This window comes from Scophthalmus maximus, chromosome 8 (assembly GCF_022379125.1).
Source record: "Scophthalmus maximus strain ysfricsl-2021 chromosome 8, ASM2237912v1, whole genome shotgun sequence".
Lineage (NCBI taxonomy): Eukaryota > Metazoa > Chordata > Actinopteri > Pleuronectiformes > Scophthalmidae > Scophthalmus > Scophthalmus maximus.
Window position 1 is genome coordinate 18,636,498 of NC_061522.1, and position 13,552 is coordinate 18,650,049.

The following is a 13,552-nucleotide window of genomic DNA, read 5'->3' on the forward strand; positions in this document are numbered from 1 at the left end:
CTAAAGAAATCAATAGGGTTCATCTCATCTTCTTTACTTAACCTCTTTTAACAAAACAGTAGTAAAAATGTCATCTCCAACCAATGATCTAGCCTCCCCAACTGAGACAATCTGCAACAATTACAGAACCTTATTTTTTTCCTTGTGATTTTTTGTTTTTAGTACCCTCTTTCAAAATGTAATTTGTTGCGTCTGAGATATCATCAGCTCATACCGTTTGCGGCCTACTTGAGATAATAAGTATAATTTTCAGAACACCACAATGCAGTCGTGAGAGGGACCGTTTTTCTGAAACAGTCTAACCACTGCTGTCTCGCCAACCGAAAAAGCAAACAGGAGGAAAGCCCATGAAGTTCTCCTCTGAAGAAGAAACGTTTTCATATTTTCCTGTATTTGTCGTATGCTGAGCAGTTGTTCAGGCAAGATAAGTCAACCGCACTGTTTGTGAGTTTGTGATTTTTTTTCCTTGTTTCCCGTGTAGTCCGTGAATATCTGCCATAGTACGCTCCAATTCTGTATTTGTGAACAATTATCATCAGGTGACTCTGTTTAACTAAACACTGTCAAGAGAGAAAAGCCTCAACGAATAATCTCCTAGACAGAGATGAGGACCAGTGACTGTAAACTGCCCTGTATTTTCAGAGACGTTAGCACAATCTGGGGTGAACTGCTTACATACGCAGGGCCTTGCACCGCGTTCTCCCTCTGACATGAAGAGGGCAGCGGCACTGAGGCGTGACCGGGGGTTGGAGGGCATGAATCAAGATCACCATAAACAGAATTAAAAAGAATAAATACTTGGCTTTCATAGAGGCAGAGTGATTTATTTTACACTTTCACAGCACTGGTTGAACAACGGCCCCTGAGAAATCAATATGTAATTATAGACATCCTACCCAGGGCCGTTCCTCTCCCGGCATCCACCTCACACTGCTTGCCACGCACCAACACCACCAACAAATGTAAGAACAGCACTGGGCCAAGATAAAAACAAGGCGGAGGGGTAAAAGACCTGTATTCTAGATATAACAACTATTATCATCATTCTTAATTCTTATTTTAGCACATTTTCAGTGACTAGTCTGATTTTTTGGGCTTGTGGACTGTATTTCATGGGGGAAAACACTAGGGGTTTACTTCGCCATTAGGCAAGTTAGGTAAATGGCTGGGGTCCCCAATTTCCAACTTGATGCATTGGTCACGTCATAACCACTGCGATTATAGAGTTGAGCATTTGGTGCCAATCAAAGAGTTTGGTTGTAGGGGGCTACTATTGTAGTGAACTGCGAATGAGCAGGGGACTGTGCGTCACGACACACTGCAGACGTAAGAGGAGACACGTTGGACTCGGAGCGACGGCCTGTGTATAAAGTCACACTGTGGATGTGGAAGATGACATGTTCAACTTGGTTCGCAGACTGACCCACTACTGCACAGAGGGCAGAGCACTGTTCGCCTGTTTATTGACAAAATTCCAAATCCGACCACTTGCACTGCCCAAGTGTTGAGCTGATAAGATGAACAGTTCTCGAGAATGCGAGCCACATACAGAAAGACAGACACACGGAAGCCTCTTCTTAGATACATATCCATTATGTTCAGACCCAATGCGAAGCAATTTTTTCGCGTTACGCAGCAGGATCATTCGTGTTTACTGGACATTCTTTTTAGGACGCGGACGTCCGTGACGTCGGAGAATCTCAAGACTAATTAGCTTTTAGGACGTTGCGTAGTGTGAATCTTTTGATTGGGTCCAAATATTTGAAGTTGAGAAGTTGAAGCATGAATTTTGTCCATTCATGTCTTTGCGTTGATTTTCATTTTCATGTAATCTCATCACGCGAAACATGTCTGCAGATATTTACTTTTTCAGTATGTGTGTCTTTTATTCGAATAAATGTGATTACTTTTTATTTCTATTTCATTAATTTCTTTTATAAAAAATAAAAAAAATTAATTAAAAAAAAAGAAGAGATTACTTACGGTAAAGACATGCCCGTACCCAAGAATATGTTAAAGTCAACTGAATGTGTCTTTTCGGGAGACACTCCTGTCCGTGATGTCTCCCCTGCATCTGTCGAGGTGTCGGAAGCATGTGGTGATGCAGTCACAGGGACGGGCCTCGGTGGGCGCTGTAGGCTCTGACACATTGATCAAGAGCTATACAGGTCCGCAGTCGGCTCATCGCTCTGTGCTCACTCCCAGCTGAATCAATGAGGTAACCAGTCAATCCATGCCCACACTCAAGCTGCCCTTATCTAGCCCGGCAGTTTAACACTGACCCCAAGCACAGGTAACAGGAGGCACACCATCCATCTCTCCTCGCCCCAACAGAATCATCTAATTTCATCCGAGCAATCTCCCCTCTCTCTGTCTCGCTCAGCCTCACCCATTCAGTTACTCAAACCCGATTTCTCTCTCTCTTCACTCCTCCTCTCGGCGTCTTACAACGGTTTTCTTTCTCCCTTTCCCTTCTACTGTATTCCACCGCTGCTGCATTTCTCTCTACATCTTGATCCTCCTCCTCCCTGCTCTCTCTGTGGGTGCCTCTCGGTCTAGCCACAGGAGGGGGAGCTCTGGTCAAATTGACACACATCATTGCATGTCAATATCTGCCCTCAACGAGGGCTGAAATGATTGGGAATTGGAGCTGTTTTGATTCGTCTCCACCTCCTTCCGCCTCGGGCTCCAGCGTTCGATTACAAAGAGCGTCGGTCGAGTTGCACGAGAATGTTTCTGAAAATATCTCCACATGGAAGTGAAGTCATTTGATACAGCAAATCTCTCAGATTATTGCGGAGGAACAAGTGTTAGCAGCAGATTGAGACGTATAATGTTATCATAGCAGCCTCACTGCATTCACATTTTGAGGAAATAGTTACATTGCAACATCATTAATATAAAAATTTGCAAATATGCCTTCATCAAGCCTCATCAAGGATGATATTTGACATTTGTCAGTTTTCGCGGCAGTTATCTTCAGTAGCTCCGCGTCTAAACATTGATCTGTCCCAGTTCATGTAGGATATGTTGGAGGGCTCATTCAGGAAGATGTTTCACATATTTGATCAAATCAAAATCACCAAAGATGACGATGCAGTGGAGAGCGCAAGGCATTCAATGTCTGCCCAGTGCGCATGTCATGATAGGCGTTGTCAGGGACGACCAATTTCAATCTTCAATACCCCCCCCATTGCTACGCCCCTGGGTGCTATGACTGGAGGTGGCATGCTGGAGACTCGATGATCACCACTTAGTGTAATCTGGACAGAGACATAGAGCTGGTAGTCAGAACTAACCAGCCATGAGGAACTACTGTCTGACTCCCTGAGTCTGGTGGAGTTTTCAGTCACTACAGGCACGTTTATGGCCCTTTGACGGAGTTACTGTGTTGGTAGTGCTGTACCTGGGACAACCAATCTGCTGCCGCAGTGTCAGTACATATTTGTAGCCAAGCTGTATATTATGATCAATGTTAGGTTTTATTAGTACTAAATATCTTGTTCTATTCTGAATGGAACACAGTTATTGTGTTGAGTTTACTGCAGCTGCAACTGCAACTTTTTCCCTTAAAATGGATCTCGGAGTCTTGAGGATTACATCTTGGTCAGGGAGGGCCGAGAGAATTCAGCTGAAGCAAACTTTCAATTTCAAGCGGACACATAAAACCTACATTTCAGTTCAAAAAAACATATTGTAAGACTATGTGGAGACTCTAAGTGACTCCTTCTTGACTCCATGTTTAAATGAAACTGTATCCAGTTGCTGCATCTTCCAGTGTCGCTTACCTTGGCCAAAGGGATCTAACCTACTTCACACCTTGATCCTCCTCTTACACGTGTCTTTTGTCATCCTAACAGAGTGTCAAGGCCAGTGAAATGTCCCCCAAAAAACTGTAAATATGTGTAAAAAACCCCAGCCAGATACTGTGTTCTGGAATTTGGATCCTCACCGGTACTCTCACCCCTGTCCCTTTGTCTCACCTCATCACCTGTCTATGGAGAGTTTTGAAACATCCATTCCTCCCATTCTAGATAAAAACCAAATGTATGACAGGAGTAACACGAAAAAGAACCGACATGATATTGATCTCTTTAAATTCTTAACACCAGAGCAAAAAATATCCAACTGAATCTAAGAGGTAAGGTGAGAGAAACAGTGTGAAAAGAGACGTGTTCTAAGTGTATCCAGTGTTCTTCAGCTCGCTGTCATGCAGGATGTCTCACGATAGGGCTATGATACGCTGAATTGAACCAGAATTAAAGGGGGAGCAATAGAAATTGAGTGCGGAGAGCAGCGAGACAAGGATGTGAACAAGAGCGAACAAAGGAACAGGGAGGCAGGAAGGAAGAGTGAAGGCCGTATCGCCAGTGGGCATTGGCATTTAAGATTCATTATAGGCAGCCGCGCCTGTCTCAGCAGGGAGAAACTCAGCCGTCACTCTGATATATGATAGCAGTGTTACCCCCTAAATTCTATCAGCCCACGGTAATTTGGTATTTAGTAAGTGATGTTTATCTACCCTTTTTCCTCTTTCTCCTCCCCAACGCTCTGTAATAGCCGCACATTGACATTCTGGTTGGCTTTAAGGAGCTCCTGTAAATAAGCGAGATAAAGTCTCTGTGGATGTGTTTGTATTTGGAAGAGTCATAGCCTCTCTTGATATTCGATCTGATCAGATCCCAACGGCAGGTGAATCACTCCCTGGGTTCCAATGGAACATCTATGACAAACTGGACAATCATCATGTTGCTTTGGTGCTTGGTTGGACGGGTAAGATTTCAACAATCTATGGAGCCGGTGCAACACAGCTGTGTGGGACAGTAAGGTCTCAGTCAGTGAATGTCTCATGGAGGTTCACCAGGTGTCTTTTTTTTAGACGTGTGGGCTTTAAGAACCATCTGAGATCAGGTCAAAGCAGTATTTCTCGAACTTTTATTTTCCACCGTGCCTCAATATCGACTTTTTAGATGGTCGAGCATTGGTCCAGATTCAGACTCCCTTACAAAGGTGGTAGAAACAAAAGGTAGTAAGGTTGACGCCATAGCTAGTTGGTGTTACCGGTGTAGCATGGTTTCATTTATGCTATAGACATAAAACCTATTTGGATACTTTTATTTTTGTATCAGGGGTAGCACCCACGTTTATGAAATAAACAATCTGTAATTCGTCAAAAGAAAGCTTGTACCTGCTTAACGTTAGCATTTAGCTCAAAGCCTCGTTATGCTTAAAGCTGTCAGCATGACTCTCGACCCCTTTTTTGTGTTGTTTCATTGAAAATAATCAAGAGCATGAACTACATGCTGCTTCTTGCCTCTGCACAAATATGAAATCTGTCAGAAACGAAAGACTTCGACTTTGCATGTGACTTTGATGCGTTCAAATGACGCTGTTGCCAGTGTTTCTTTGGCCTCCCTGCCGAAATGATTGCAATCTTGTCCTAATGTGTTGTTTTGCAGCTTGAACAGTTGATAATCTGAATGTTGATTGCCTGCTATCATCGCTGTGTGTGTGTGTGTGTGTGTGTGTGTGTGTGTGTGTGTGTGTGTGTGTGTGTGTGTGTGTGTGTGTGTGTGTGTGTGTGTGTGTGTGTGTGTGTGTGTGTGTGTGTGTGTGTGTGTGTGTGTGTGTGTGTGCGTGCGTGCGTGCGTGCGTGCGTGCGTGCGTGCGTGCGTGCGTGCGTGCCACTCGCAGTGGGATTGTATCCCACAGGGTGAGAATAGTTCAGTAATCACTGGGTTAAGGAATTACCACAGTGACATTAACGCTGGATTGGCTTGATGTGCCACAGAGGAAGTGTTGTCGACGATATCGAAGTGAAAAAGAAATGCAGAGAATGTCATTGTCATTTTAATCACTGTAACAAGATTGTTGGCTATATTTTTTTCCTGTCGGGCTTCATGACGATCATGCAGCTCAATGTATTCACCTTTTCTCAACGTCGGAATTCCTGCCACGCTTGCAGGGGGCCCTTTTTTTACACAACTTGGGCCTGGACTTCCAGTGTTTGTTTTGTGCTGATGTGAGCACAAATATTATAATTCCGTGAGACTATGCAGCTACATACACTGCATGGGCACTGGACAAAGAGTGTCTGTTTGTGTCTGCAGAGTAACACCAGCCTGCAGCACGCTGCACTGTCCGCCAGAGGCAGATTTTAGAGATTCTTTGTACCGGGGAAGCAAAAAGGCCTCAAATCAGACCAGCTGCACTCTTTGCTTTGAGCTATAGTGGCAGAGATATGAAAGAAGCGCCAGTCTGCTCCCATACAGGCTGTTTTCAGTCACCCCTGAGGTGAGACACATAGCTTACAGCCCAGCATCGCAAATATCTGCTGGTTGCCTCGCATTTTCTCATCATCATTCCTCACCTGGGGAACTGTTCCAGCCATGGTTGCATATGTGACAAGAGGCTAAGAGAGAGAGAGAGAGAGAGAGAGAGAGACAGAAATAGCGAGATGAAACTTTCATGAGGCACAGGGTTGGTGTGGGCAACCACAATGAAAATGCAAAGATTGAACTTTTCTCCAGGACTAAGGGTGGGGTGATGAGAGTAGGGACAGCCTGGAGCTGTGTGGGTAAGGAGAAAAACAGAGGCAGGTGAGGGGCTGGGGGAATCAGGGAGTGATGATAGCCCCTGGATGTGGGGAGGGAAGAAGAATAAACGTTTTATCTCTGGGATTCTAATCCCCACTGTTCCTCTCTTCCCCCCCACCCCCTTTTATTGTTTACCCCATTTAATCTCCTCCTGTCATTATTCCATCAGCTTCATTTTTCATTTATTTCAATCCCCTTTCTCTGTTGAACCTCCTACTCTATTATGTTCCATTTCCACCAATGCTGCACCCTCCTCCCGGATGTGGTGGGCGTAGGAATGAGAACTGTGACCACAGGCGGGAGGAAGCATCGGGAGACCGGGCTGGGAGGCACCTCAGAGGATGTCTCCAGTGACTTCCAGCCCTCTGTTCTAACTGTACACACACACTCACACACACACACACACACACACACACACACACAAACAAATGCACTGGCTCCACGGTTCTCCCTCCTCGCATCATCTTGTCTCCCTCTTCCAGGAAATGTGTGGTGCTGTGTTATGATCGATGGGTTGCGTTCAGAGATGGAGCAGCCCCCACTGTTTGTTTGTCTCCGTTACGCATGGCTGCAGAATGACAGCTGGGACCAGTGCATGTTTTTGAGTCTGTCTGGCAAGAAAAGTTAGGCCCCCTTGGTTTAAATCATCTTTTTGTTCGCAAGACGGAAGGAGATGAGAGTTTCTGGCCGTCAAAGGCCTCCGATATGAACACCCTTTGTTAAACCGTATTCACTCTGGGGACTTGCGGAATTGTAAATACTATATTCCGCTGCTATAATTTATCTTGTCCAAGCTTGATGATGCAGCAAATGCAAGGATGTGTGTGAGGATATGAATGCTTGAAGTTATTGATCACCTCTGTATGTTTTATCATCACCTGTGATACGTTCTAATTTGTGGTGTGTGTGTGTGTGTGTGTGTGTGTGTGTGTGTGTGTGTGTGTGTGTGTGTGTGTGTGTGTGTGTGTGTGTGTGTGTGTGTGTGTGTGTGTGTGTGTGTGTGTGTGTGTGTGTGTGTGTGTGTGATTTTTAAATGACAAGGGTCTTTTTAACTTTTTAAAATTTTAACTTTTACGGCCCAATATTAAAATTCAAGAGTTTCCTCTCCATGCCTGAGGAGTTAGTGTTTCAATGATCAGCATTATCTTAAAATGGTGCATTGGAAATTAACCACCAAACATGGACAAGATCCTCTAACTAGACACAATAACTCTCATATCTCTACTTGTTAGGGTTATAAAAAACATGAAATGAAATAGCCCACCATTGTCAGAGGGAACTGAAAATACCTTGTGTAGAATGAATAACGTGTTAACATGTTTTGGCTCTGAAACATGGGACAGATTGGACACCTCGCGGACAATATCGATTGATGGATAAGACTTTAAACATCTAAAATGCCTTGTTATTTTGTACAATTATTAACTGTACATACTACCTGAGTTCAAACCCCAAAAAATAGGACAAAGTAGAATCAGGGTCAGTGCGAAATGTATCCGTAACATTTAAATAACCACTTTTTAGCATTAGTCCAGGTTTAAGTTAGCTCTGAAGCTACAGTTTAGGGCCTTGATGCACTACTCCTTCAACTTGTGTTCATATTGAATTATTTAGAAGGACTTTGCACAAAGAGTTTTGCAACTTTGAAATTATTTTTGAGGGAAAAATGCAACAAGAAAAAAAAATAGTGTATCATGCCAACGCAGAACAAAAGATGTAAAGTGTCCTTACGTGCTCTCACCACCACCCGTACACGTGGAGACACCAAACGATTTCCTTCACAGCAGGGGAGGTTTTGAAGCTGGTTAAAATTATGTGGATAAACGCAGCTGTTATAATAGCATGTCATCATCCTCATGAAGCATGCACGCACACACGCACACACGCACACAAACGCACACACACACACGCACACACACGCACACACACACACACACACACACACACACACGCTGACTGGCAAGCAGGCTTCACACTGTTTTCATGGATCCTTCTGACAGATCATGTATCAGCAGCAAGGCTCTCCAAATAAACGTCCTGTATTCTAGTCTCCTAATGGAGAATATGGCTTTGTGCGCCAGCTGTATATTGCCATGAGAGATACTGTTGTATGATATGGTGAATTATTAAAATATGTATATTGAATATGAATATATTAATGTATAATACTGCACATACAGTACACGTTTACCTTATTGGATACATGTACATTGATGATGCATATCCATAAAACATGCACGTGTTTCTTACAGATGAGCACAGATGAAAACACGCATGCAAATATAATCACATTCATTATTTAATATAAACACAGGTATGAAGAGGAATGACTTTTGGTTATAATCACCTGGTGCTCAAGCTTGCACACCAATATAAACAATATGAAATATGATAAATTACATCCACGCACGAGACGTGCTCTATTGCCAATACGTGAACGTAGAATGTAAAAATGCACAAGTGCACGTAAAGTTTGAATAGTAATATTTCTCTCTTTACCTTCAGCTGCATATGTAAATAAATTCCCTCACACATGAATACTTACACAGGTAGCGGAGCTGCCCGGGGTTTTCTGCGCACCTTTCCTCTTAACCTTGATGTTCTCCCCAATTCCCACACATCTGGTTTAAACATGTGTAGCCCTGAGCGCCCACTTCCGGCCTGACGATGGAAAAGGCAAGATGTTGAGAGGGAGGGGGAGAGAGGAACTTGGGAACAGGTGTCTCCACAGACTCCAGATTTGGCATTCAGAAACACAACTTCCTTCTCCTCGTGCCCGGAGGGCGTCCCTCCGAGCCCCACCAGGCCATCCCCAAGATGTTGAGAAACAGAGCGGGAGTCCCTCTTGGAGAATAGTCATAGCATTTGAAAATCATTAGGTTTATGTTTGCTCTTGTGTTACACACTTAAACCGTTCAAGGTCATCCATTCACCCACTCTCTACTAGAGAGCAGAAGAGAGAGACATGGCAACTTTGGTTAATCCATCCATCGTCTGTATTGCTTTTCCTTGAAGGGTCGCAGGGGGTCTGGAGCCTATCCCAGCTGATGGGGCTGACATATGGAGACAAACAGCCATTTAATCACTCCTAACCATCTGCATGTCTTTGGGCTGTGAAAGGAAGCTGGAGCCCCCGCCAAAAAAATACCCCACGCAGATACGGGAAGAACATGCAAACTCCACACAGGAAGGACCTTGTCGCTGTGTGGCACCAGTGTGCTGCACCCCCACGCCAACCCCATCCGAAATTTGGAAATGGAGACATTAGCCACGCAGCAAAGTACAAGGTAACATAATTTATACCTCATTTCCTCCATTTGTGTTACATTGCTCATCATGTAGATGTTCTTTGACTTGGCAATGCACATTTCTCAGACTAAAGCATACAATATTCATTTTGAATGTTTGCTGCTAAACAGCGCTTGGAGAGATATGTATTTAATCCCTAGAGAACATGACAGACCTTAAGATGCAAACAAGGGCAAATATTATTATTTTTTTAGTCACTGAGAAGGGTGAGGGCCCGATGGAAATATCTTTGGTTTCAGGAATAACAAATCCTGAGCACTTCTCTCTGTGTGTGTGTGTGTGTGTGTGTGTGTGTGTGTGTGTGTGTGTGTGTGTGTGTGTGTGTGTGTGTGTGTGTGTGTGTGTGTGTGTGTGTGTGTGTGTGTGTGTGTGTGTGTGTGTGTGTGTGTGTGTGTGTGTGTGTGTTTGTGTGTAGGGTATTATTGCTGAGGGCAGAAAATCAAAGAGAAGAGAAAACAATACAGGCTATTCTCTTCCCTGGTGGTTCTCAGAGTCAGTCGTCTCTGCCTTTTTCAGTCTTCTCTATATTTCCTCCTGGTTTTCTCCTTGTTGCATGTACCGTGTTGCTGCAGCTTTATTCCTCTGTCACTGTCTCTTTCCCTCACCCCAGACCCCTTTGGGGAAAACGCCTGAAGACACCACTGCTCACTCAGGGGTATGCAGCATATATAAAAAAAATAAAAAAAACGTAACATAAAACGGTCCCTAAAGTGAAGAAATTAATAGTAGCATGCCCCCAACGCACGCACACACACATTGAGAGCATCCACAGTCAAGTCATGCCCCCCTTGTAACAACACATCTGGGGATAGATGTCCCCACTCTCCCACTTCAGCCTAACTCCCAGCTCGCATAAACTGTGCCTGTCACCTTGTAAAATACCCTCAATTCCTCTATGTTTCCTGTCTGACTTTGACTGAGTCCTCACTCCATCATTCTCCTGCTCCATCAGCGTGATGTGACTTTCAAAAAGAAGAAAAAGGAGGGCGGGGGTGGGGGGGTGCTTGGCTGTTTGGGGGCGGTCCTCATGGACAAACTAGTCCCTACAGCTCCGGCCCGACCCATGCGGCCTCACTGGTTTCACACTACATTTGCCCTCGTTCACTTTAACACTCCATTGGGTCTGGAAAAGAAAGGGGCGGATGCAATTGCATTTTGAGTGATGTTTGTGTCTTTACCTTGCTTGAAAGTCAGCGACGACAACAACAACAACTAAGCGACTCATGCTCAGTCTTCCTTAAAAGTCCCAGCTGGCAGACTGGGAGTTACTTTCTTCATATTGTTCTCAAATTGGAATTCCCCTCACTTTTGGCGTAACGGAATTTAAACTACAATGATATTGAGAAGATCTGGCTACGTTTCATGGGTCTATAAATCTTTTTTGGACATATTTAAGGGAGCAGGGTCTAAGATTCAAGCCTCGGTGTGAGTCGTTCCCACTATAATGGTTGACTAACATTTGGGAGCCAGTGTCAGCAGAGGAAGTGCCACCAAATTTCCATGGTTTCAGAAGGAGCGGAGAGTGTCACAGCCTTAAACAGTTTCCCCCTTATCTTCCCTTATTCAATGAACCCATAATAGAGTTGTACATGAGCCATTTAAGAGGGTGCTTCCTTTATTGACTAAATAAATAAAAGCGGAAACAGACAATTTTTTTGAGTTAAACGTTGATGATTATTATGATGCTTGTCCAATATAAGCCTCGCTTTCACCATGTTATCCTCTTGGCCACTGGGACGTTGTTTTAACTGGAAAAAAATTATGAATCCATTTACAAAGTAACTTTGTCACTTATTGCATAACCAAAACGAGGATGCGTGTTATACAGCTATATGAGTTAGCATGACGTTAACGCTAGGAGCCAGAAAACGAAGTCGGTGTCATTCTTCTCCTCCCATTGTCTCCAAAGTCGTGTCGACTACTTCCTCAGGAGCTCTGAAGAAAAATACCTGCGTCCTTACCAGCGTCTGTACGACAGTGACCAAACAATAAAACAGACTAGAACCACTAGGGGCACTGGAGTTATCTGCTGCCTCTTGACTCCTGACTTCCACAATAGGTCAATTACCAGTAAGATGGCTTGAAATGTATTTTTATAAAAGGAATTTTAGGTCCCGCCCACTCAGATATTGCTCCACTGAAATTATAGTACCAACATTGTCAAGTCAGAACAATTAACTGCACAACTTGAAAGAAACACCACAAATGTGCTACATATATAGTGTAAACTGATTTCTGACGTCACAGCAAATGAGAAACAATAACATAATTACTCAGGGATTTATTTCACAACACCCACAGACAGTTCACTTTTTGAAGATGACGTGTAGTCAGCAAAAATCCACAGCGTTCGAAGACGGTTTCCCTCACTTGTTACCAGCCGTGACGTGTGGCTGGTATTTTCTTTTTGTGTGTGTGTGTGTCAATATGGCAAAATTTAGTCCTGGACACACCTAATATAGTGTCTGTCTGTGGATGTTGTCAGTTGTGCAAGATACCCTGAAAAACAATAATAAACCGTTGCAGATATGTTGTCGGTGTATGAGTTATCATGTAATGAATACTGAGTACTCGTGGATTGAAATGTCAACGTGTAATCCCATCGCAAGGTCTCAAATTGATAGGTTTTGCTCCGTTACGTTGATTATACTTGAATATTGTATTTGCTGCATTTGATCCTTTCTATTTGGACGTTGCAGGAGGTTCTGTCTCTGCTCCTGTTATAGACACTTCTGATGTGACTTCCTTTTTGGCGTGATGCGACGCACAACATTGTAACGGCGATGTCTGAGCTACGTGGAGCAGACTCCAACGGTGGCACAAACACAGCTGCTGTTTGTTTACGTCTTGCAAGTGCCAATTGTTCCTCAGTTGCTGATAATAAAAGCGATGCCCGTCAGTTTCTGCTCCAAACTGCTGCGGAGCACTGACCAGAAACAGACTGCTGTTTGTCAGATTTACGAGCGAGTCGTTGGCCAAGGCGAGCGGTGCTCAGCTGGACTGACTCATCAAATAATCAAATTCCAACCCAAAACACAGCTTTGGTTCAATCTGTCAAAAAGTCAAGAATCATTTCCTATTTCCTCGTCTTTGTCTGCTCCATTCCCGAATTGCAGGGACTGGCATGATGCTGTACCACGGCGGCCTGGTACTCACTTTTGTCTCACGGCATGTGCTCGTTCTGTCGGGCCTGCAACATGCATATGCAAACGCATGTGCGTAAGCTTTTACTGTTTGAACGAGGCTTCGCTGTGCTTTAAATGCTAATCTGCTCAGACAACGACACCAGCCGTGTCCAGCGGCTATGGGCTAAGGACAGGAGGACCTTGACAGAGATGAATCTGTGTGAGTGTGAGGACGTCTCCACCAACGCCGACCAGTCAGCCTCTCTCGCCGCGCGACTGTCAAGACAATTATGATCGCGCCCGTGGCATACAATTAGACAAATAAATGTCGACGACCATCTAACGTGCAAGGCTCAGAAACACACGTTGGGCATTTCGGCAGCGGGTGGAGCTGAGGGAAAATTTTTATATTTCGAGACTGAGATAAAATGAAAGACAGGCCAGCTTAATTGAGTGACAGGACGCAGAACAAGATAGGGGAATGACAGTAGCACAGAGATAGTAGAGGTTGGAGATAAAAGG

At 44.1% G+C, this 13,552-nt stretch overlaps 1 protein-coding gene across 4 annotated transcripts in view; it reads left to right on the forward strand.

Moving 5' to 3' along the window:
- Positions 1 to 13,552, forward strand: part of xylt1 (xylosyltransferase I) — a 138,168-nt gene that overhangs the window by 34,217 nt on the left and 90,399 nt on the right. For all 4 annotated transcript variants that reach the window (XM_047333781.1, XM_047333780.1, XM_047333783.1 and 1 more), the window contains one exon: positions 9,612 to 9,883. In XM_047333781.1, the coding sequence (XP_047189737.1) occupies positions 9,767 to 9,883 (117 nt within the window). In that variant the 5' untranslated portion in view covers positions 9,612 to 9,766. The remainder of the gene's footprint in view (positions 1 to 9,611; positions 9,884 to 13,552) is intronic.